General features: G+C 40.2%; 1 protein-coding gene across 5 annotated transcripts in view; it reads left to right on the plus strand.

Moving 5' to 3' along the window:
* The window catches only part of auts2a (activator of transcription and developmental regulator AUTS2 a), a 348,996-nt gene extending 325,899 nt beyond the window's left edge, over positions 1 to 23,097 (plus strand). For 3 of the 5 annotated variants that reach the window (XM_089126455.1, XM_089126454.1, XM_039676288.2), the window contains exons 7-19: positions 8,014 to 8,551; positions 9,278 to 9,546; positions 9,791 to 10,029; positions 12,077 to 12,121; positions 13,050 to 13,145; positions 13,474 to 13,545; positions 13,850 to 13,879; positions 14,577 to 14,648; positions 14,838 to 14,979; positions 15,361 to 15,441; positions 15,911 to 15,994; positions 18,081 to 18,339; positions 20,717 to 23,097. In XM_089126455.1, the coding sequence (XP_088982581.1) occupies positions 8,014 to 8,551; positions 9,278 to 9,546; positions 9,791 to 10,029; positions 12,077 to 12,121; positions 13,050 to 13,145; positions 13,474 to 13,545; positions 13,850 to 13,879; positions 14,577 to 14,648; positions 14,838 to 14,979; positions 15,361 to 15,441; positions 15,911 to 15,994; positions 18,081 to 18,339; positions 20,717 to 21,938 (3,149 nt within the window). In that variant the 3' untranslated portion in view covers positions 21,939 to 23,097. The remainder of the gene's footprint in view (positions 1 to 8,013; positions 8,552 to 9,277; positions 9,547 to 9,790; positions 10,030 to 12,076; positions 12,122 to 13,049; positions 13,146 to 13,473; positions 13,546 to 13,849; positions 13,880 to 14,576; positions 14,649 to 14,837; positions 14,980 to 15,360; positions 15,442 to 15,910; positions 15,995 to 18,080; positions 18,340 to 20,716) is intronic. The other 2 variants (XM_039676289.2, XM_039676290.2) reach the window with 2 other exon arrangements.
* Positions 23,098 to 23,637: the final 540 nt, after the last annotated feature.

Genomic DNA, 23,637 nt, shown 5'->3' on the forward strand with positions numbered 1-23,637 from the left:
ATACTGAGTTTAGAGATAGCCTACTTCATTAGTTTATGAATCACTGAAATAGCAACGAGGGGTTAAGGGGATGGAAAGACAATGATTTCCGTTTTTCCGATTTCCAATTCAGTTACTGACAGTAAACAGGTGTCTTGAAATCCTTTTTGTAGAATAAGTAGGGGTTACATACCAGTTATCGTGTGCTTGCCATCTGCTAGTGTGAAAGTGTGTGTTTAGTACTTTGAACGCTGTGACTGCAACAGGATCTTACCACAACTGTCTCACTTTTTACAGTGGACATCTGTTCAACATAATGCTCTTGTGTCCTCTATTAAAATCTTTAATGACTACAAGCAGTCACATGGAGACTGGTGACTTGGTTTCTCAGTGGATGCCGACTTGCATGGCTGCTTTACTAGCTGTTAATATTTACAGTCATACCAACTTTTACCCAAAGCATTAGGTACCTGCTTTTCAGAAATGTAAGAGGGTTAGTTTAACAGAGAATGTCTGGAAAAGGTCTAGACAGGGTGAAATTGAGTTCTGCTTCTTGCTAAATATGGAGGGTTTTTTGCATGTGACCCCTGGGATCTTATTTTTTTCACTCAGAAGTGGAAAAAGTTATATTTCCAAAGTGAAGTTACTATAGGGTTAGGCATTTCGAGCAAAAATAATATTCGAAGATCACGCGGTATTTTTCGAAAATCGCACCCCTCCCCCACACGCACGCACGCATGTATAGGCCACACACCAGATCATGTGAGCGAAGCGGTGTGACACTTAAATACAACTTAAAATGTTGTGCTAGCTGACAGAACATGTGCAGCTAAAAAATGAAGGTGTAGCCTAGTGCTAATGGACAGGACTTTGACTCCCTCATCACCTCTTTGTCTATTTCTGACTGTGTTGCTGGTGTTTTGTCTGTGTTCCGGCATGTTTACATTAGTATTCACCATCACTGCAGCTTCTCTTTGAACAGCTGTGTCAACTAAATTTTACAGTCAGATGTAACAATTTCCATTTTTTAAAACAAATTAGAAAGCTATAATTTTGTAAACATTGTAGATTTTACTTGTGCTTGACTAGTCAGAGTAAATGGTTGATTTAAGTTGAAGGTATGAAGTCTGCTCAGTATATCATTCTCTTGTGTACCTGTGTGTCAGTCTTTCAACTGATAAACACTCTTTTTATTTTATAATGGAAAATAAAACATGGGAAATGACACATTGTGCAGAGATTTAAAGTGAATGTGAATTGCTGTTTACAACCCATTTTACTTCCATAATGTGATGTATTGTATTTCTAAGTGAAATAGGATATTCAACAGCACACAATAAAGAGCAGGACTTGAGTGTATCCAATGTGAATTGATTGGATCATAAAATAACCTACCAATTCACAGTGAAGTCAGACCAATTTCGCTAAAACAAAGCTATTTGGCTATTGGTTAGCCTAAGTTAAGAGTCAGTGATATCAGTGGTCTAAACTTCTGTTTCTGAGCCTTATTTTCATCCAGGGTCAAATTAAAAGTAGATGATACACAGACTAAGGTCACTACAGTCACCTTTGAAAAGAGACTGAGTTATGCCTCCTTCAGTGACTAGTTTGCAGCAATTGTGTTAACACCCTTCTGGGCACTGTGTGTGTGTGTGTGTGTGTAACATTGCCAGTTGCTGTCAGAGCACTCTCTGATTTCAATGTGTGCACATGAATCTTTCATTCCTCAGGGATATATAAAGATTTGTTCTCAGAGGGATCAACACTTGTCCTCACCATGGAAGAAATCTATCCTTCTGCCAGCGTATAGTCACACACACAGACTAACTCCTTATCATACTCTGAAATATAGATCTGCCATGGCCCCTGTGATCAGAGAGAGTTTGAGAAAGACAGAGGATATGTTTCAAAACCTGGTGAGGTGCTTGTTTAGGCTGTATTTGTGTGCATAGGCACGTTCAGATTTACTAGTCACAAATATGATACATTGAGAAATTATATCTCACAAACATGCATGGGGGTGTTAAAAAAAACAAGTGTTCAACAGAGACAGAAAGGGAGTTAATTAACAACAGCAGGAGCTTGCCAGATTCAAGCAGAGGCAGTGAAAAGCGATGTGTGACGGAGTGAATGAGGTGTGTGTGAGATTTAGCTGACAGTAATGTGTTTGTGTGTGTGTGTGTGTTTACAGGGCCCTGGGTAGCCGTGTGTGTGTGTGTGTGTGTGTGTGCGTGTTTACAGGATGGTGGAGCAGTGTGTCTGTCACAAGGGCTTGGAAAAACATCTCTGTGTTAATCACAGTAATTACAGCAGATTGACCAGCTTTAAACAGCGGCGACAGCAGTTATCACCTTAGCCATCTGTGGGAGACGAACCCTCACATATCCACTGAGCTGAACAATAACACAATTCACACACATCCATAAAAGCAACAAACACAGCACAAGGTGTTGAGTGGAGAGTGAATTGTGACACTAAATGGGTGTCCAACATAAACAACTAGACATCTGCTGTCATGTTTGCTCAGTCTCCTCAAATAAATCCTGTGTATGCTCAGAATGACATGTTGGGTTTAGTTTGTTTGTCTCTTGTGATTCTGTATGTATTTGATTTCCTCTTTTAGATTATCGCTGACATGAAGTATTCATGATCTCACATGATAACCATGAGACCCATCTACTTGCAAACTTGCTTTGATTGGTCCATTTACAGCCAGAGAAAGGTTGTGTACTGACCTACAGGTATAGGTCAGTCATTGACCAATGCGCCACCTGTGACCCGCAGTGACAGCTGCTGTCAGACTCTAAAATGGAGAGTGACGCAAGTAGCTTTGTAACAGAGCGGTCTTTTGAAGTCCAGGACTTTTCTCCCCCACCTTCACCTGAAGTAGAGGAGGGTGAATTGTCTGTGGACGCAGGGCCATATCAATTCAAGCCGCTGGCTCAAACTGCGGTCTTGACTCCTGCATCGTGATCGGCATCTGATGAGTTTTGTCGAGTTGATGTCCATAGTGCACGCTCTCTGTAGGCATATATTCATGTTGATATTATGCCGCTATGTGAAAGTTTGTCGACCCCAGGGCATTAACTTTAGCCTATGTGTCTTTGCAACGTCTTTCGGCGCTTTGCGTTTTCTCACTCAACCGTGTGGATAAGATATTATTGTTTTTATCAACATAAACGTTAAACAATAAACACGATAATGATATGCTGACTCGTGTCTATATTTGTGCTGCTTGAGCTTAAATTCTTTTGTTCTTTATATGTTTTGTTTACACCTATTGTTTAATGCTTGTTGTGTATATTGCCTAATTGTAAGCTTGTACAAAAACCTATTAAAAAATAAATTAAATAAATAATAATACATTTTTAATAAAATAAATAACATTATTTAAAAAAAACGAATATTAAATTTTTATGAGCCCGAAAATCCCCATCCCTATCTTTAATATCTGATTATTTGTAATTGTGAATTAGTGAATGACCCATTTTTGTTGTCTTTGTCGGGTCTGAGTTGGTTTATGTTGCTAATCTATGTTGTGGTTGCAGCCAAAACTTGAGGATATGAGGCCAAATGCTTGTTGCTACTGCATTGTTTCAGCTGTGGCTTTGTAGCTACCCTCTAAAGTACTTACATCATCTTTCTGTAAAGCCCCCCGTCCTCTTTTCTGCTCAGAGTGATCACAAATAGCCATTTCTAAGCCGTTACCACTAGGCTGAAGTCTCAGCCCAGCTGATTTGACAGTAAAACAGCCGTCAGGCAGAGAAGACGTGCAGGGCTGTCAGTTACAATGAAGGGAAGAGTTTAACTCAAGCCTGGGGGTGCTGAAGAAAGGCCCCATAACCCCAGACCTCATCTCTAGCTTGACAGGAGTATGTGGGGCTATTTCGGGTTTGAAGAGATGTAGAAGTGGTGAGATGCCTGACGCCCAGCTTAACAGCATGACTGGCATTTGCCAAAAGTATTGGCTATCGGCACATACCACCCAGGGAGGCCCTGTAAGTTTTCATAAGTACTTACAAATGACAGCACAAACTTGTTTAGAGAGACAGAAGTCACTTAAAGTAACTGGTGGTGTGGGTGTGTGTGTGGGTGTTTTGTAGGAATAGGGCTGTGACGGAATGGGATTTTTTCTCACCAAGGTGAAGATGCAAGTAATGATACTTCTTACTGTTTTTTCTTCACATTTTCGCGCCTCGCGTTTTACACTAGCAAGAGAAGGGCACATGTGACGAAGGATTATAGAGAAACGTCACTAGGCTTTAATCGATTATGGTCTATTACTGCATTGATGCAGAATTGCAGAATGCAGAAATTAAATTTCATGTTTGATATCACCAATGAAATCTGTCAACTGTCTCATAAATTTTGTTTCTAAATGCTCAAATCATGAAAAATGCTTCCTTTTGGGCTGGACCAATTTAATGCGAATACATAGTCCTAAGTGTGCACAACTGTTTCTATAGCAACCGTAGCTTCTAACGGGAGCTGCAGTGACGCGATGACTTTACCAATCAGTGATTGGCTCTTTTATTTATTTATTCCGCCATATTTAGCGTTGCACTTTCTCCTATTCATACTGATACGAGTGGACTGTCTTCCTATATATAAAGTCTTTGGTGATAAGACATGCATTCCCTGCCAAACATTTATCCTTATTTTTGTCATTTTGTCAAATATTTTTTCATGATTACACAACTTGATTTGATGTGTGTGTGTGTGTGGGGGGGGGGTTCCTACAAGTTAAATGTTTTTTATGCTATTCAATTTAAAAAATTTAAAGATTTAACTGCATCATATAAATTCTGAATAGGTAGTGATTTCTCCCATTGTTTTCCTGCTTTTGAACATGTTGTGTATGAGATCTTCTGGCTCTGTCTGTGGTTTTTAGCAGCTGAATATAGCTGTTTTCTTTTAGAGTGGACTCGGGATAATGAGCGGTGTTTTGCTGTCCGTGGAGACCTCACCCAAGCTCACTGCTCCAGAAGCCTTGTAGACCTTAATCCTGCTCAAACACACACACACACACACACACACACACACACACATACATAAACATTGTGTGATCAGATGAGAACTTTGCAAAGTCTGCCTCCCGGTCTGTTCTACCATCTTAATAAACATCCTCCTCCACAGCTGCCATTTGGAATAAAAATCACCTCTCTTCACTCTTTTTTGGCGAGGCTAGAAAAAGCTGCATTTATTTGTTTCCAGGGATCAAGGAGACTTGACAAATTAACTCCCCAGGGAGGAGAAACACACTTCTCCTCCGCTCCCTGCCCGGCCCTGGAGTCTTCATTACGGGAAGAATAAGCAGTGTTTTCATTCTCCGTCTTGTTTTTTTTTAGGCATGTTAGTACATTGAGAGAGTCGCTCCAGGGAGGAACAGCAGAGCTCTCTGTGGTTCAGCCTTTTAGAGGAGCTTTGGATATTTTCCATCAAGTCTCTACTGGAAGGCCACAGTGCAGGAAAGAGAGCATGAGAGATGGGCACCCACGCTTTTGTGTCTAGTAAGGAGAGCATATCAGTCGTTGACTGACTACTGGAACTATATAATCTGAAGGAAACTCTTTTATAAAAGCCCTCATTCTGACACAAACAAGTGTGAAAGGCTTTTCTTTGAGTGCTGTTAGCCCTCTCTGCCTTAAATCCAGTTATTCAGGCAGGATAAAGGGTGACTTATTGCACCCACTGGACAGCTTGTTTCTGAGCTGGGAGGCTGAACTGCCCTTGTTTGTTAAAGTGTGCTTAGAGTGCCAGAGCCAGAGGGTATTGTGAGCTTTCCCTGGTCAAATGAGGTAGCCAATGGCCACGTACACACTGTAAAGTTTCAGGAGTGACAAACACATTTAAATGCGTTTGTAGGGTTGGGTATCGCTGAATACCAAGAACAAAAATCAGCAGCCTAAAAAACTACTAACTAATAAACTAAAATAATAAATTTCAAACATTATTAAAGATAATGCACATACAGTCATTAATACAATAAGAGCAAATTAGCAATTGAACAAAGTTAAAACATTTTTAAATCAAATGTAAAATAACACATGGTTTTCTTTTTATAAATAAAATATAGATTAATCCTTATTAATGTTTCAAAAGTTTTTTCAGTCAATGAGTGATTTTTTCTTTCTTTTGTTCTTTGATTAACAGTAATGACATAGATGGCAGCAGGTTTATTAGGCTGCTGTCACTTTAAGAGGTAATGCCCAGATCCAATATACTTTAACACATGCGTTTTCTTCCTCAATTGTTTACGTTCACGTAAGACATAACCGACAGAGTTTACAAGGGTGTTTTGTCAAAATTGTGCATTTGTCCGTTCAAGTGCATGAAAAGACATGAAAGAGAAATCAATTCAGTATTCATGTACCATATGAGATTTTTTAAACGTGTTCGTTGAATGAACGGTTCAATGACTCGCTCAAAGTCCGTTGTCATAACAATATGAGTGAAAGTCTTCCAATGCGCATATACTGTACACACTGTTTAGTTTCGGTTACATTAGTTACTGAAAATGTCCTCGTTTTTGTCCACATCGTAAACTTTATTTATATAGCAACAAATACATATAAATTAAATAAATAAATGGCAATAATACCGCATATCGCGCTATTGAGCCACTCAACATTACCGCAAGGGAAATTCCATAACCGCGACAGCCCTAATAATCAACTATGTTTACTAGGACACACGCCAAGACTAGCATGTTGACATAGTTTTGTGTAAAATTTGTCTGTTCTACAGCAAGACGGCGTGAAAGAGAAATCGATTCAGTATTCGCATTCGGATGTGTGCACACACAAAACTTCTTACACAGCGAGTACCGAATTAAGCTCTCTTTTGTTTCTTCTTGCACTTAAATGTTTACATTGGCATGGCTTAAAAACATGTGCAGTCTATAAACATTCACAACGATGCAGAACTGGCACGATCGGGACAGTGACAGGTCCGTCAACTCTTGGCTATCAGTGTGTGTTTGTGCATATGTGTGTCTTGCATTCCCACCATGTCAGATGGCAGATGTTTGACACAAACCCATTCCTCAGGGGCGCCTTGTACTCCCAGATTATTGGGCTGATCCTTAATGTCTGCAGCAGCATCACACATACTACCTCTCAGCTGCACACCAGGGACCTTATGCTCTGAGCTGGTTCCCATGAGCTATTGCATTGGGAGGCCCAATGCAATGCAATAGCTCAGGCCCTTGAGGGAGGGTTCAGCATTCCATAGGGGTTCTGTTCCAGAAGGATTCTAAAGCCTTTGGGATTCAGGTTCAATCAGCATCCCTTGCTGCGGGCGATGGAGAAGCCAGGCTGGGTGTGAAGAGATGGAAAAGAGATAGGACTGTGGTTCCCTCTGAGGCAGACAGAGAGTTAATCAGAGTTGTGCATGCATGCACTGTGATCCCCAAGAGATATTGGTCCCAGAGGATACATCAACCTTTGGTTGACAGTCGCTCTCTTTTCCTTTCTCAATCATGGAGTTCACTTATGTACAATAAAACACTAATATCAGCTCATTGTAAAAGCAGTTTTAGGCTTGCCGGTCAGGTTTTCCTTAGTTTATGTGCTTTCCCTAAGGCAACAGACATGTTCGTCTAGTTTTGTCAGATCGGTGTGTTACCCCTGGTGGCATTGCATCTGTTAGCATTGCTCTGTACTTGTTTTCGCTGACTGAACATGTTAAATCAGGATTCCCAGGATTGGAATGTCTGAGAAGTGACGTACTGTAATCTAGTGACTTTTGCAGATTTACATATTTATTTTGCTAAAACTTTTTATGAACTTAATGTATTAACAGTGAACGCAACACAGACCTGCCTCTGAAAGTAAATTGAAACAATTTTCTGTGCCATAAGTCTTCCTTTTCCAACCATTTTATGAATTTATTTACCATTTAGTTCAAATCTGATTTTGTTAAATCAAATGATAGACCTTAACCTCCAAAATATGTTTGCATGTGTGGTTTCTCTTGTCTTTTCAGTTCCAGGTTTTAGCATTGATACAAAATCTTCTTCTCTTGTCTCTTCAGTTCCAGATTTTAGCATTGACACGCTCTCCACCAATGCCAGCCAGGAGCTGCGTGGCCTGGCCATTCCCAAGGTGTCAGGCCTAGAGCGCAGTCAAGAAAAGAGCCAGGAGACTTCCCGCGAACTCTCCTCGGCCACCCCCTCACTGGTGCCCACTTCCCATTCCAAACCTCCCCTCCCCACCCCTCTTCATCTCCAGCCACCTCCCTCCAACCGGGGGTTACCCTTGCCCCCTAGTCCAGCTCAAACCCAGCACCCTTGTCCAGAGCGCCCACTTAGAACTCTCACACCAGCTACTGCTCTGCCTCCAACCCAGAACCACAAGCCCACTCAGGCACCCCTGCCCCAGCCTCGGGACCCATCTGAGCCTCCATCTAACGCAAGGCCACCTCGAACCCCAGGCATCTACCACCTCCCCCCATCACCAGTGCAACCAGCCCAGCAGAACCCCACCTTACCTGTGCAGCACAGACCACCCTCACGGTGCCACCCGCGCCCGATTTCAGCCTACAGTGGCAGCCTTACCCTTAACGGCCTGAGGTGAGTGGGCAACAAATGAGTGTAATGGAGTTAAATATTAGCAAGAACTTTCTATTATACTCCAGATGTGCTGTATACTGAATGAGCAGATGCTCTGAGCCCACCGCTCTTAAATACTGTAGCGGAACAGCATGATTCCTGTATTAGAATGTAAAATGTATCAATCCTCCAGTAAACATGAGGCACAAATCCCTGTCTGTATGTGTTTGTGTGTGAGTGTGCGTGAGCCTGACAGCACCACAGAGAGAACCCCAGCTGAGAGATTAGACGGTTTCCCACATAGATGCTGCTGCTGCCTTGTAGCTGGCGGCGGCTTGTAGATAACAATTTCTCTGCTTGACTCAGACACCCCAGTATCCAGCAGAGAAGCAGATCTTCTCCTCCCTCCTCTCGCCCTTCTCTGCCGACCTTTAGATTTCTTTAGACTGCTGATGATAATTATACCTTGTGTTTCTCTGTGTCTGTGTGCAGCTTTTAATATGAAATAATTTGTGTTTAAATGATTACTTAGCCTGTAAATTAGCTCTTTGATAGATTGCGTACAGCTCGATAAATACCTTAGCTTGTGTAGCTAGAAAATCTCTCCTGGAATAACATTATTCAGCACTGAATGCACATTTTCCAGGTTTCTTTTGATAGATTTGTAGCAGTTTTGTGATCATTGTTTGGAAAGGTCTTTTATACAGGCACATATTTACAGATGTTTATTTTCTCTTTTATTCACAGTAGTCGAAGCAGCACTCCAGGGAAGCCCCCGGGCCCCTCTCCAGCCCCTCATCTGCATCATCACCAACCTGCCCCCACTGGGGCAGCAGCGACCTTCCCCCTGCCAGCGAACCCTACAGCTTCGCACGCCTTCCCCCCCTCCCTGCCATCATCCACTCTTCCTCATCACACCAATATGTTTGCGTCGCCTGCTGCTCTGCCTCCACCTCCTCCTCTTACCTCAAACACTCTGCCTGTCCCCGGACACCCAGCTGGGAGTGCCTACTCAGGTACCAATCTGTCATCTAGCGTCCTTTAATACATAATATAAAGTGTGTGTGTATATATATATATATGTATACATAAAAATCTATTATTTCCAGCACATGTTGGATCACGTTATCGTTTATCTGAATGTTTGTTCTGCATTCAGATAAACACTTTTGAAAAGGGGTTCTGGTTAAGTTCCAATTTAGATGTGTGTTTTTAAAACTTAATGTTAATTTTTGTTTCCTTACCTCTTTCTTCTCACAGAACAAGACATTCTCCGGCAGGAATTAAATACTCGTTTCTTGGCGTCTCAGAGTGCTGATCGCGGGGCATCACTGGGTCCCCCTCCATACCTGAGGACTGAGTTCCACCAGCACCAGCACCAGCATCAGCATCAGCACCAGCACACACACCAACACACACACCAGCACACCTTCACCCCTTTCCCCCACGCCATCATGCCCACGCCTGCACCGCCCATGGTGCGTACCCCAGCCAGAAATGTGAGGATAAGTGGAACACAACTCTAAAACAATTAACATTGTGGTGATGGTTGTGTGATTTTATAATTGGCTGGTTGAATGGGTAACTGAATGTATAAAACAAATGCATAAAAAAAACATAAAAACTAGGGCTGCACGATATTGGAAAAAAAACTGACATTGTGAAATATAATGCAATATATATCATGCAATGCATTTCACCATGATTTTAATAATGAATCATTCTAGGATGATTGGAGTAATTTTGTAGGGTAGTGCATCTGCATAGAAAATAATATACAAATTACAAGCCTAGATGAATACAATAGAACAAAGACACAGATTAAATGAGCAGTGCTTTGTGTTTTTCAGTTAAATTAACTATTCAGGTACAAACATTGATAATTAATACAGTTTATCTTTGTTAATGCTACAAAAGTGATTTTCTCTATCTCTTTTGTTGTCTGATGAACTTTGGTGACACAAACAGTTGCGGGTATATTGGGCTGCTGTCACTTTAAGATGAATGCACTATCCAATATCGGTAATGACAAGCATCCGTTTTCTTTCTCTGTTTATAATTCAAAACCGACTGTTTATGAGGAAACTCGTCGAGACGGGCATTTTGACTTAATTTTCCGTGCACATGTCCGTTCAAGCACAAATCGATAAGAAAGGGAAGGGAATTTGGTGCTCACTAACTTCACATGCTGTTTGCGTGGCTTTGTGTGTGCACACAAAAATGTTTTTCATTCTACGAGTTCCTTTCTTCTTGCACTTGATGTTTAAACAGACAGGACTTAAACACATGCAAATGATGTCACTCTATGATTTTTCAACTTTGCAATTACTCTGCGCATCACATGCGTTCAGAACCGGATGGCAACTGGCCCGTACGGATTACGGAAAATCTACGAACCCTGTACTACATCGCACATCCTGCAAAAATGATGCATTCGTGCAGCCCTAATAAAAACAAAATGCATGTATATAAGATACAGGGTTCCCATGGTCATGGAAATTTCAATGAATCATCAAACCTGATCACATATAATGCATTTGTTTGCGAATCTGTCAAGATCAAATGCATCAAAATGATTTGTAAAAATCCTTGAATCATCAGAAATCATTGAAATTTGTCAAAAACTGTGGGAACACTGTAGGTAACTACTAAAATTGTGCATGTGTATGTGTTGTACCAACTGCTGAATTATAAACTTATACAGTACAGTATTCAGGAAACACTGAAAGCCATGGCAGTGGATCGCTTTCTCAATCATAACTTTTCTCTCTTGCCACAATGTGGCTTTTCTATGTTGAAAAACTGCTGTTTTTCTCTGGCATGTTTCTCCACCCTCTGTTCTCTACCCTGATTTTAGAATTGGCAGTCAGAGCCACTGGCAATACATTTTTGTTCCAGCCAAGCCTTTGAGAACTTAATACTAGTTTATCCATTCCCAGTTTAATGACATCATTTTGGTCTGGTGGAGTTTTGACTGAGGGCTTTTGGTTGGCTCGCAGCAGTGCTGATTAGTGATTTGAGGCTTCATACAGACACTCCCACACACAGCTCTATCATAACTACAGTGCCCACAGAGGCTTAAAAGTGGCTTTTGAACCATGCCAGGCTCAAAAGCCTCTGAGAATGGCGCTCTTTTAGCTAATGAGGGTATAAAACCAGTTTGAGAGCCGCATTGTTTACTCATGAGTGGGAAACATTCTCTCTGGATCCAGATTAGACCACTCTAACCTCATTAAATGAGCTGTTTATTGGACTATTTTTAGACATTCTACTTGACCACTCACAGAATTGCTGAGTTTACAAATTAACAAGAGAAATCCCAGCAGGAATAATGCAGGGCTACATTTCTGATCTGTGCTTAAATTCATTAATCAGGGCAGAGACCATTTTACTGGCAACTAAGCACACTTTTCTGGAGAGAACATTAAAGCATTTGGTATTTGTTTTGACCCTCATGACTCCATAAGATATTTGTCAGGACTAAATTGTTTGTAGGCCTAAAGGACTTCTGTGTGTACTGAGCTCTGTTTTTCCTTTCCTCTGCAGTTCGACAAATACCCCACTAAAGTCGACCCCTTCTACAGACACAGCGTGAGTCCTTGTCATATTTATGTAATATGCTGTGGTGTCATTGTCATTTTCTTTTTTTTGTGCTCCATTTAATTTCATTGTACTTTATATTATGGGTGTTAAGCAATTGGGGCTATGCTTAGGGCATTTTTTTAGGTACCACACACAGCCATAGCTATATTTACAATTGACCTCTCAACAAGTTTCTTATTACAATTTTATTAAAAACATTTTCTACATTCTAAATATATTAAGGGCACAAATTTTCATTATACATTTTTATTAAGTAGATTGGCTACAAGATGTGTTTTTACTGAAATGCCTTGCTGGATACTGCAGGAATCGGGTTAGAGATAAAATGTGTTTCATTCTGCCTGTCTGTCCAACAGGTTAATGCAACTTTAATTTATTTGATCTCTGCCCTTCAATTATGGAGTTGCTATATAGCAATGATTCATTTGTGACACCGACCCAAGAACACACACACTCTGCAGTAATTACATGCATTATGCAGTGCGTTGTGATAATAACAGTCATTGCTTTCAAAGCAGGTTTAGAGAGTGACCCGTATTGTAAATTCATCTTGCGGTTAATCTTTGTTGAATGTCACAACAGCCTAGGGTCAGATGAAGGTTGTATCATTTCATGGAGCAGAATAGGTGCTTTGTAGTCACTTTCTTTCATTTATTAATTTATAAAGAAAAACTATAAGCTAAACATTGTTGTGAATTATTTTCACATGGTGCGTATTTTCACGTTACGACGCTTTAAATGATGTAGTATGTTATGAAGGAGGGCCATTTAAATGTCAGCAGCTGATCTTGTGTAGTTGTTCGTTTGTACAATGACCTGCAGGCTCTGGTCTCACTGTATAACTGTAAACAGCTGACATGATCAAACAAGAACCTCTTGGAGTAAGTGCGGCTTATATCTTTTTTTCTTTTCTCAGCTGTTCCACTCTTACCCCCCAGCGGTGTCTGGCATTCCTCCCGTCATCCCGCCAACGGGGCCCTTCGGATCTCTGCAGGGAGCGTTCCAGCCCAAGGTATCACAATATCAAATGCTAAATGTCGGAATGTCAAGACAACTCCCAAAACTAACCTCCTGTGCTCTTCTGAGTGTACTCCTGCACACATGGAATGGGTCTGGCTAAACATAAACAGATCTCAGACAGTCTGTTACTTCTTTAATTTTATGTATAGGTATAGTATAAATAGACAATCGATTTCACATGTTCTTTTTAACGTGTACAGTCTGGTGATGTCCCCAGTTAACTAACAGTAATGCTGAAAGTAAGTGAGAGATGATACTGGAAGATGTAGGTATCTTGTGATAAGCTGAGAATACATACTTTTTGTCTTTGTACACAATAGACCTCAAATCCTTTAGACGTGGCAGCCAGGCCCGGAGCCGTCCCACACACACTTATTCACAAAGACCCTCGGGTAAGCACCCCAAAGACACAGTTTAAAACGAACAAACTGTATTGACTGTGGTTTTTAAACTAATGCTGGCAAACTAGCTATCATGTTTGTCAGTCATGATAAACTGTTGTCCACATTGGTATGCTGGCAGTGATAGGAAAGGGAATACTCTAAATTCTGGCCTAATTATTCCACGAAATGCTTCATTAGAAAGGGAAATTTTAACATTTTAATTTGGTCAGTGATGAAGTGATGCTCAGATGCTAATTAAAAGCCCTGACTGACAGCTTTGTGTCCCTAATCTCTTTTTTCCTTTCCTCTCAAGCTGACAGATCCGTTCCGGCCAGTTCTCAGGGTAAGACTGCTTTATCAGTTATTCAGTTTGTTTCCCCACAGGACTATGAAGGAAATAGAGTAAAAGCTCATTACAGTTTAATCCCACCTTACACTTGGCACCTGCCTTCCGCTCCACAGTCTCTTTAATTAGCTGTGTTCTGGGACTCAACGGTCTCATTTCAGAGTCTATAGGAGACACTATATGACTCCCTTATCTGAAAACACTTTGTAATGACATTTTGCTTAATTAATTTGCAGCCAGGCCCCAAATATGGGAATAAGCAAAGTGAAATTTCGCTTGAAAGGGACACTGTGCAGTTTTTTTTTAGTTTAACTGAACAGCTTCGGAGTTATTGAAATGGTTAAATGGCTTGTTTCGTGTTGAATGGTTCTGTCACTGGACCATTAAAGTACATGGGGAGAATAGTCGGATCTATGTATTTAATCACATGAAAATTCTCACCACTAACAACATATATTAGATATCATTAAACGAAAAATTAAACGCAATTTAATGGTCGCTGTTTGATAAAAATGGAATTCCTGCATAGTGTCCCTTTAAAAATGTCTTACATAAAATTGTAGATTATCTTGTCAGATGTGCACAATTTTCTGTTATAAAAGTGCTTAAAAGGTTTAGATTAATAAAATGAAACTAACATGAATTTAGTCATGTCTAAACATGAAAACCTTGCCTTGTCTTTCTGTCTCCAAAGAAACCAGGAAAGTGGTGTGCTATGCATGTCCATATAGCCTGGCAAATTTACCACCACCAACAGAAAGTAAAGGTGAGATTTGCATACATAACCTGATTTCACTTTTACCCTCCAATCACTACATATGGAAAGAAATATTCTTTGTCTCTCTTCTTTCTCCTCCTGTTAACTCTAAACAACATAATACAATATAATCTTTATTTTTGAGGTACTCTGAGAGGGGTATCACATCTGTTCTCTCTTGTACCTGGCTTTCTCCAGCAGCAGATGCAGGTTGACCCACACAAGCTGGACTTTGGCCTCAAACCGGAGTTCCTGTGTCGGCCCTCAGGCCCCACCCTGTTTGGAGCCATCCATCACCCTCATGACTTGGCACGACCTGCATCGCTTTTCTCAGCAGCAGGTGAGTGGATTTTCCAAATCTGCAGTGCTTCCAGTATTTTTCAGAGAGTAACCACTAATCTTAGGTAATATTTTATTCTTAAAAGATTTATCATTGTTTTAGTCCCCATTTCTTAGTACTCATTACATGCAGTATCCAACTGTACTGCAAGCGAGTGAAGTAACAAAAGTACAATCCTTCATTATAATTAAAGCAATTTATGCTTTGTTGATGTGAACATTCTAATTTTATTATGTTGCTTGCGTTGTGTTACATACTGTGTTTTCACTCCTGTCAGGATGCATCATCAAAGACATTTTTGCCTGTATGTATATGTAGCCTACACCATTAGCCTTTCTATAAGAGTGGAATAAATTTCACTGTTGTCTGTCTTTATTTCAGGGTCCACACATCCCTCAGCTGCACCTTTCGGACACCATCCTCATCATCCTAGCAACTTTCTTACCCCAGCACCCCACTTAGGTAAGCTAACAAGATAGATTACACTTGCACGTTCACACTCCTCCACTAGGTGTCACTGTGCAGTCAATTACTGAAATGTGGATATTCTAAGGCAGGGGTGTCCAGTCCTGCTCCTAGAGGGCCAACATCCTGCAGAGTTTAGCTCCAATATGCCTCAACACTTGACTGAAAGCTTCTAATTATCCTGAAGACCTTGATAAATTGGTTCAGGTGTGTTTTATTAGGATTGGAGCTAAACTCGACAGGATTGGACAACCCTGGACTAAGGGTTACTGAACACTTCTTTGAAAGTCAGTGCATAGTGCTAAAACATGTTGATATATCTGTTCATTTGTGAACTAAAGACTCGGTTAAAAGCTGGTTCATTGTGAAAAGTTAACATTCTATAATGAAGCAAGCTTTAGTTCATTGAGAAATCACACAATCGTTTGTTCACTGACTGATTCTTTATTCCTGTTTTGATTGTCAGAGCCCTTCAGCAGACCGCCTTCATTTGGAGGTCTGGCCTCATTAAGCACTGCAGCTTTTGGTGGGCTGGGAAACCCAGCACTCAGTGAGTGTCAATTAGTCAAATTGTTGTTTATTAGAAATTTCTCATTCAGTCAACTTTTTATCGTTCAGATAAATCTCATTATTACACGGCTCTGTGGAATACTTGATTCTGATTGGTCAATCGCTCCATCCAGTGGTATGTTATCCCCATAACAACTGGAAAAAAATAGATAGATAACACAGGCTCATCCGGGTAACTGAAGAGTCAGTGTTTTACGCTCGTTAGGAACAGTTTTTCCTCATGGAAGTTATGCGTTTGGAGAGCTAATTAAATATTAAAAGTCAAATCCATAATTTGGATACGATTATTTAATTGTCATCTGGAATCGCAGACTCACTCTCTCTTGTTTCATCCAAATGCAGCTGCTGCTGTTTTGCAAAGATTGTTTTGTTCACTGTAATGGTTTATATTGTAAGATAACCAACAGGTACGATTTTAACGCTAGAACCGCCAGGGGTCGTTGTATACCTAAAACCATCAGCGGGTAAAATGTACCCATGCACATGACTTCTGTTTTTAAATGGCTAAAAAATGTATTATGTGATTGTATTAAGCCATTGTCTTCGCAAAGTAATGTGTAAAGACATGAAATTAGTTTTTTTCAGTCATCAATTTGCAGTCATCAATTTTCTTTTTGTCCTGTTGTTTTATGTTTAAGGCTATTTTAAGCAGTGTACACTAATCACTTTTCTTATATTTAGTGAATATAGGCTCAACCAGCCTGCAGTGACAACAAGAATTAGAGGGAAATCAATACATAATTGGGTGGTATAATAATATGATAAAATGTTATTAATCACTTATTAAGATAACGCATCTTATTTAAATGACTGAAATACCCTAGACAAAAATGAGCAATAATAATTATTAATATGTTTAGTAAACTTTGGGTAATCATTAAAAAAAGTATTAATTTCCAGTCAAGTCACCTTTATTTATATAGCGCTTTTTATAATACATGTTGTATCAATGCAGCTTCAGAGTGATAGCACGAAAATAATACAACAAAGTTTGTTTCTTGAAGAAAATTGCGTCAACGTCCACTTTAAGGCAGATCAATAATATTGTTAATTATTTAATGTCCCCAACTAAGCAAGGCAAAAGCCAAGGCAACAGTGGCAAGGAACCAAAGCTCCATCAGGGACAGAATGGAGAAAAAAAAAACTTTGGGAGAACCCAGGCTCAGTCAGAGGGCCAGTTCTCCTCTGGCCAACAAATTGAACAATGTATGAATTTTTTTTATTTTTTTTAGGAAATGGGCATACTTCAAAACAGTAGCGAACAATACACGATAAAAATTGCAGAACAAAAATTTTTAAATATTCCAAAGTTTGAACATTTAAGAGAGTAAGCTAAAACTTCTTCATTTGAACATGTGTTGTGTAACATGTTGCTCAAACACAATGTGAAAATAAAGGCATTGTAGGTAAATTTGACAAGCTGGTGGTTTTAGGTATAAATGCCCTGTTTTTAATCTGGTTTTATCGTTTACAATCCCCTGTTGTTAAAAATTGTTTAAACAATTTTATTAAAAGTTAATGACTGGGAGACTTGGATATTTTATTGAAAATCCACATTTGAAAAACAGCCATGGGTAAATTTTATCCTGTGGCGGTTGTAGGGTAAAAACCACTTCATCTCAAATCAATATCTTGTCTCCATATTTATTTATGTGGTGAAATAGCGTGTAATAACAAGTGGTATGACTGTACTGTATCTCTTAAATGTCTATCTAGTTTGAACTTGCCGCTTGCTTGCAACTGATTTCTCTGTGGAAACTTTTGTTCGCGTTTAAAGAGCTATTAAAATATGTAGACTCGGATCAATATTTTATATCCAATTGTTTACTTGTGTGGCAAGTAGCCATGTAATAATCGGGATTATGTACATCCATTCGTTTGTTATCGCAGAGCAAACCCCTTCCTGATCACCCTGTCCTGGTTGTACATTATCCCTTACTTAAGACAACTAATTGTAGCTTAAAAGGTCATTACAACAGTAATTATCTGATTTCAAAGATTACTATTTGCATGAAATAGAGATGAAAATAAATGAAAATTCACCATGTTATTTTTCCATCTCCCAGCACCCAACTCTGTATTTGGTCACAAAGATGCACCCAGTGCACAACAGCACTTCAGCGGACCCCACGAGCCATGGAACAGACTCCACCGCACGCCGCCTTCCTTCCCCACCCCACCTCCCTGGCTCAAACCAGGAGACTCAGAACGCAGTGCATCATCAGTCAGCTCACACGAGAGAGAACGAGAAAGGGACAGGGAAAGAGAAAGAGAACGTGACCTGGACAAGAGGGATTCATCAGTCAACAAGGATGATAAAGAACGGTGTGTAGAGCTGTGTGAATGATATTAATATGTAATAATAATACATACAGTAGGTGATCAACCAGAATGACACTTACCACTGCGGCAAAAATAAACCAGCTGTATTTCAAAGTCGGTCGCGAAATGACCACCAGGTGGCGCAAAGGGACATTTAGCAAAAGAAAATCATAATTATATAAAAGTAGCCTACATTTTAAATAGAATATTGCGTTAAATATAATCTAAACTTTTATAGCAGAACATTTTATAAATCAAAAGTTTAAATAGGCCTATCTCACAATCAGTGAAAATAAATTGGGTGCTTTCAATGACGCTATTGAGGTATGAGAAGACTGAATCAATCTTTTTGGTTTAGTTTCGTTTTGAATTGTTCTGTTTACAAGTTGACATTTCAGTATAGATATATGTTTCAGGTCTGTGGAGTAGGATATATTTGAGTTTATATTTATGAGACGCGCTCTGCACTGCGTGTCGTGATTATCTATAATTGTTTGCTTTTACTTCTTATGTATTTTTATTTATTTATTCATTTATTCATTTATTTAAAAGGGACCATACAGTCAAACATAGTCACAATACAAAGCCTGTAACTGATTTGCAGCATATAGAGTTTGTAGCTAATACTAAATTACAACTCCTGTGCCTGGTTGGGCATTTCTAAGTACATTATAAATAGATACAAAACAAATATAAAACATTTACATTTCTTCAAATACACACACACAACCAGAAAAAGAACAATAGTTAAAAATGGTTACAGTTTTGGTTTGCCTTTAGCCACAACTTAATCCTGGAAGTGAACTTTTTCAAGTCAGATATGACCTTAAAGGACAAGTTCGGTATTTTACAATTAAAGCCCTGTTTTAAGATCGTCCCTGATGAAATAGAATGGTTAAGATTGTTTTTAAGACAAATGCTCCTGTCACGAGAATTTTTGGATTCTGTGTTAGCACCCCCCCACCTTTATAATGAAAGCATAGGTGCACTCGAACAATCATTCATAAAAAAACGCATAAAACTTTAGTTTACAAACATTGATATGCTCACACAAAAATCGCTGCAAAAGATGCTTTCCAACAGGTTTTATCGTAGTTTTTGTCCGACTTCATTTTCTTTCTGTTTTCGGTCGAAGTCCACAATAGTAAATTGTCGAGTTCACATGCGCGATCATTGGTAACTAGATGACTAAGGATCGGGCACACAAACTCGACAATCGACTACTGGGGACTTCGACCAAAAACAGGAAGAAATTGGCCTTGGACAAAAACTACGATAAAACCTGTTGGAAAGCATAATTTGCAGCGATTTTTGTGTGGTACATTGTACCGTATTTCTTTATGTAATCTACAGTGTATGTAAATATCAGAAACATAAATAATAAATATTATTTGAAAACACTGAACAGTTGTGATCCTGGTTAAGTGCGAACAAGTCGAGCGAACAAATTTATCTGCTGATGAAACGGAGCTCCGGTGTGATTATTTTAAATGAAAACGCAAATGTAAAAACACACACACACACACACATATATATATATAAATTTGCCTCATAAATTTGAAAGGGCCCCGCGGTTTGAATAGGCACCTCTGATCGTTTCATAATATTTTTCTCACCTTTGATTAACACGTGTGCAACCCCACCCACATTTCACAGCCATGTTAAAAAAGACTAGTGCCACATAACTTTATCTGAAGTTCTTTTAAAAATTGAACTGTCGTGAGACCATGAACACCTCTTCATTTTACAGTTCCAGAATGATGAACACAAGAAAGTAATAATAAGGCTACTAATTTTATTGGTGTTCAATATGAATTTAAACCGTCTTTTGCTTTTAATTATTATTTATCACATTATACAATGTTTTAATCATCCCACTATTTTTGACAGAAATTGTTCCCCTATCGAGACAGCATTTTTTAAAAATAAACAGATAGTAAACTTACATTTTAAAATTCAGCAATTGCTGCTGTTTTACACAATGTCCCGTGACTTCAGTGCGACTGGTTTTTTTTTTTTGTCGTGGTAGGCATTTTGGCATGCTTAATCACAAATGCTGCCGAGTAACATGGCAAGTAACTGCAAGCCCTGAAAATGTTTTAATTTTATGATCATTTGGTTTAATTTATTGCTCTTATTTTTCAGTTATTAGTTGACTAATTAAATTAACTCAAAGTAAAAGACAAGTAACCTATTGACATAGCCTTTCTAAATTATAGCAAAACTGGGCAAACAGCCTAATGTTGAAGTGTACCTTAAACTTGATGGAATAATAGAGGACTATTTTTACTTGACATTTATTTCTTTTGAAGTTGTATTGTACATTAATGAACAGCAGACTGCTTATTATCCAAACAATAATGGTCCGTTTCACCTCTAGGGAACCTGCTGAGAAGCGGCACCAGAATCACCAATCCCCGATTCCCGTTAACCCTCTCACTCTGTTGGGTCACACTCGGCCATCGGAGCCCTCCCGGAACCACATCTCTTCCAGCGAGCCTCGGGACAAGGACAAACCCAAAGATCGCGAGAGAGAACGAGAGCACTCAGACTGGAAAGACTCCAATGCAGATGATCACAAGGGGAAAGAGAATCACCACAATGACAAGGACGTTTCCGTCATCCACGATAGCAGAGTTTCTGAAGACAAGCCAGCCAATCGGGTTACAGCATCACCCTACATGCGGCCAGGCGGCATAGATCGGGTGAACGGCGGGCTGACTCGAGATGCTCTGGAGAAGAAGGCTGAGATCACCTATGAGAAGAAAAGCAGTGAGGTGAAGGTGAAAGAGGAGAGGAAAGAGGAACAGGACGGTCCTACGGAAAGAACACCAGAGCAAAGATCCACGCCACAAGCACCTCCTCCTCCTCCCACTGCTCTCCACCCTCCATCTTCCATGCCGGTACCCATGGGCATGGCCAGCATGCATCCCATAAACAGTATCAGTAGTCTGGAGAGGACTCGTATGGTGGCCCCCTTTATGGGTATCAGTCCCATCCCAGGAGCGGAGCGGTTTCCCTATCCCGCCTTTCATTGGGATCCCATGAGGGACCCTTACCGGGGACTCGACATCCACCGGAGGGATCCATTAGCTCGGGATCTGCTACTACGGAACGACCCTCTGCACCGGTTAGCAGCCCCGCCGCGGCTGTATGACGCAGAGCGCTCGTACCGAGACCGTGAGCCTCATGACTTTAACCGAGACCACCCTCACGGACTAACCTTGGAACAGAGGCGGGAGCAAGAGCGGGCACACCTAGAAGAGAGGGAACGTCTGCACATGCTGCGAGAGGACTACGAGCATGGCCGTCTGCACCCCATGCATCACCCCGCTTTAGATGGACATCTCCCTCACCCTGGTCTCATGGCCCCCGGACTTCCCAGCATGCACTACCCCCGTGTTAGCCCCTCTTCTGCTGTGGCTGCCGCCCAGAACGGAATGCTCAACAAACCCGGCCCCACCGCATCACTCAGTGCCCCACCCCCTCTTATCCCAACGCTCGGAGCACGTTCCACGTCTCCCAGACGGACTACCCCACTCGGCACTGACATTAGAGACAGACCCCCTTCACACACACACAAAGACATCGAGGCACGGTGAGACCCCCTGATATGGGACTATAATGGAACTCAAAAGCAAGCACTTGAGGCTCTATCATATCGGTGTGTAGACTGTCCATTACTGATGTTTGTGTGTTGCGTTTTTGTTTTTGTACAAAAGACTGAGATTTTTTTCATGCTCTTTTATTCTGTTCGCTCCTGCGTTGGCAAGTGGACAAATGTTAGATGTCCATCATTGAAAAGATGATTTTGGAATGTACAGGCACCTCAACACATGGACAAAACTATGTAGATATGTGCAAAGTCTGTGTTTTCTCCCCTTGGGGGAAAAAATGTAAGGTACAAATATGCAAATGGGTGTTATGAAAGCTTTACTTTGAAATGCTGTATATATACTGGGCAGTGATCAAAAGGAGAGCACTGAGTGCACAGCTTCTGGTTTTAGTTTAATGCTGCATAATTATGATTTTGAAGGATCATCATATTGTCCAAGAGACCACATCCCTTCGTTCAACTATGCAACTCGTGCAATGTGGGCTCTCTCTGTATCACATTTTCTCACACTCTCCTTTCAAAGCAACAGTACATGCTTAACTTACAAGATTGTTCCTAGATGGGGATTTTCAGCATTGAGTATTCCTCACACTGAAACCCATCTGACAAGCATAACTCTTGATCCAAAAACAATGTTTTGTTCGACAAGATAGAAAGACAAGTAATTAATACTACAAATCTGTGTTGACAATCCCCTTCATGTCACAAGATGTTTTGAGTACAGAAAGCAGGACAATTCCCTATTGGTCGAACTGTGTTTGAAAATATTATGTATCTACACAATGATAAAGTGAGTTGTAAGCTATGAAAGTTTGTTTTTAATGAGCAGAGATCTATTTTAGTAGTCCATGGGAGGAGGGATAGTTGTGCGCTTTTAAACTCTGTGAAATTCAGATGTTGTGCAGTGCTTTTTTTCTCTACTTTTTTGTTTTCTTAAATCAAACAATAAAATGTCCACTGAAGCAGTAGTGGGTAGTCAATACGTATTGCAAAGAGATTGTAAGACATTTTTTGTTGTTTATCATGTACGTAAAAAAATGAAGTCCTTTCTAGATCATGTACAAAAAAGGGTGGAGTGACAGCATGCTCCTCAGTTAAAGTTGTGTTATGTAAATTGTGCCATGTTATTAAAAAATGTCAACTAATTTTTTTCGAAAGTTTCTGTTTCTCAATACTCCGCATCATAAAAGTGCACATACATGTTTATTTTAACCCATTCAGAGCTCAGGAACTAGAGCCTCCATTTTTGCACTCAAAATTTGGACCTGAAAAAGTCGACCCAAAAAAGATGACGGGGGATCCCCTTATAGATTTTTTGGGCTGAAATATTGAGTTTCTCCAATCTTCTCAAAACTCTGGATTCTGATAGAGGGTCATGAGACTTAGACCTGAGTGCAAAAATGGAGTCTCTAGACCCTTCCAGAGCTGAGATATTGAGATCCCACATAGCATTTATGCTGTTATAAAAATCTCAATATCTCAGCTCTGGAAGGGTCTGGAGCCTCCATTTTGGCACTCAGGTCTAAGTCTCTTGGCCCTCTATCGGAATCCAGAGTTTCAAGAAGATCAGAGAAACTCAAAACAGTGGTACAGTGGTACCCCTGTCGTTTTTTTTTTTTTTTCGGTCCGAAAAAATACGTTTCTACAATCTTCTCAAAACTCTGGATTCTGATAGAGGGCCATGA

This window comes from Pimephales promelas, chromosome 23, assembly GCF_988280905.1.
Source record: "Pimephales promelas chromosome 23, fPimPro1.hap1.1, whole genome shotgun sequence".
NCBI classification, from domain to species: domain Eukaryota; kingdom Metazoa; phylum Chordata; class Actinopteri; order Cypriniformes; family Leuciscidae; genus Pimephales; species Pimephales promelas.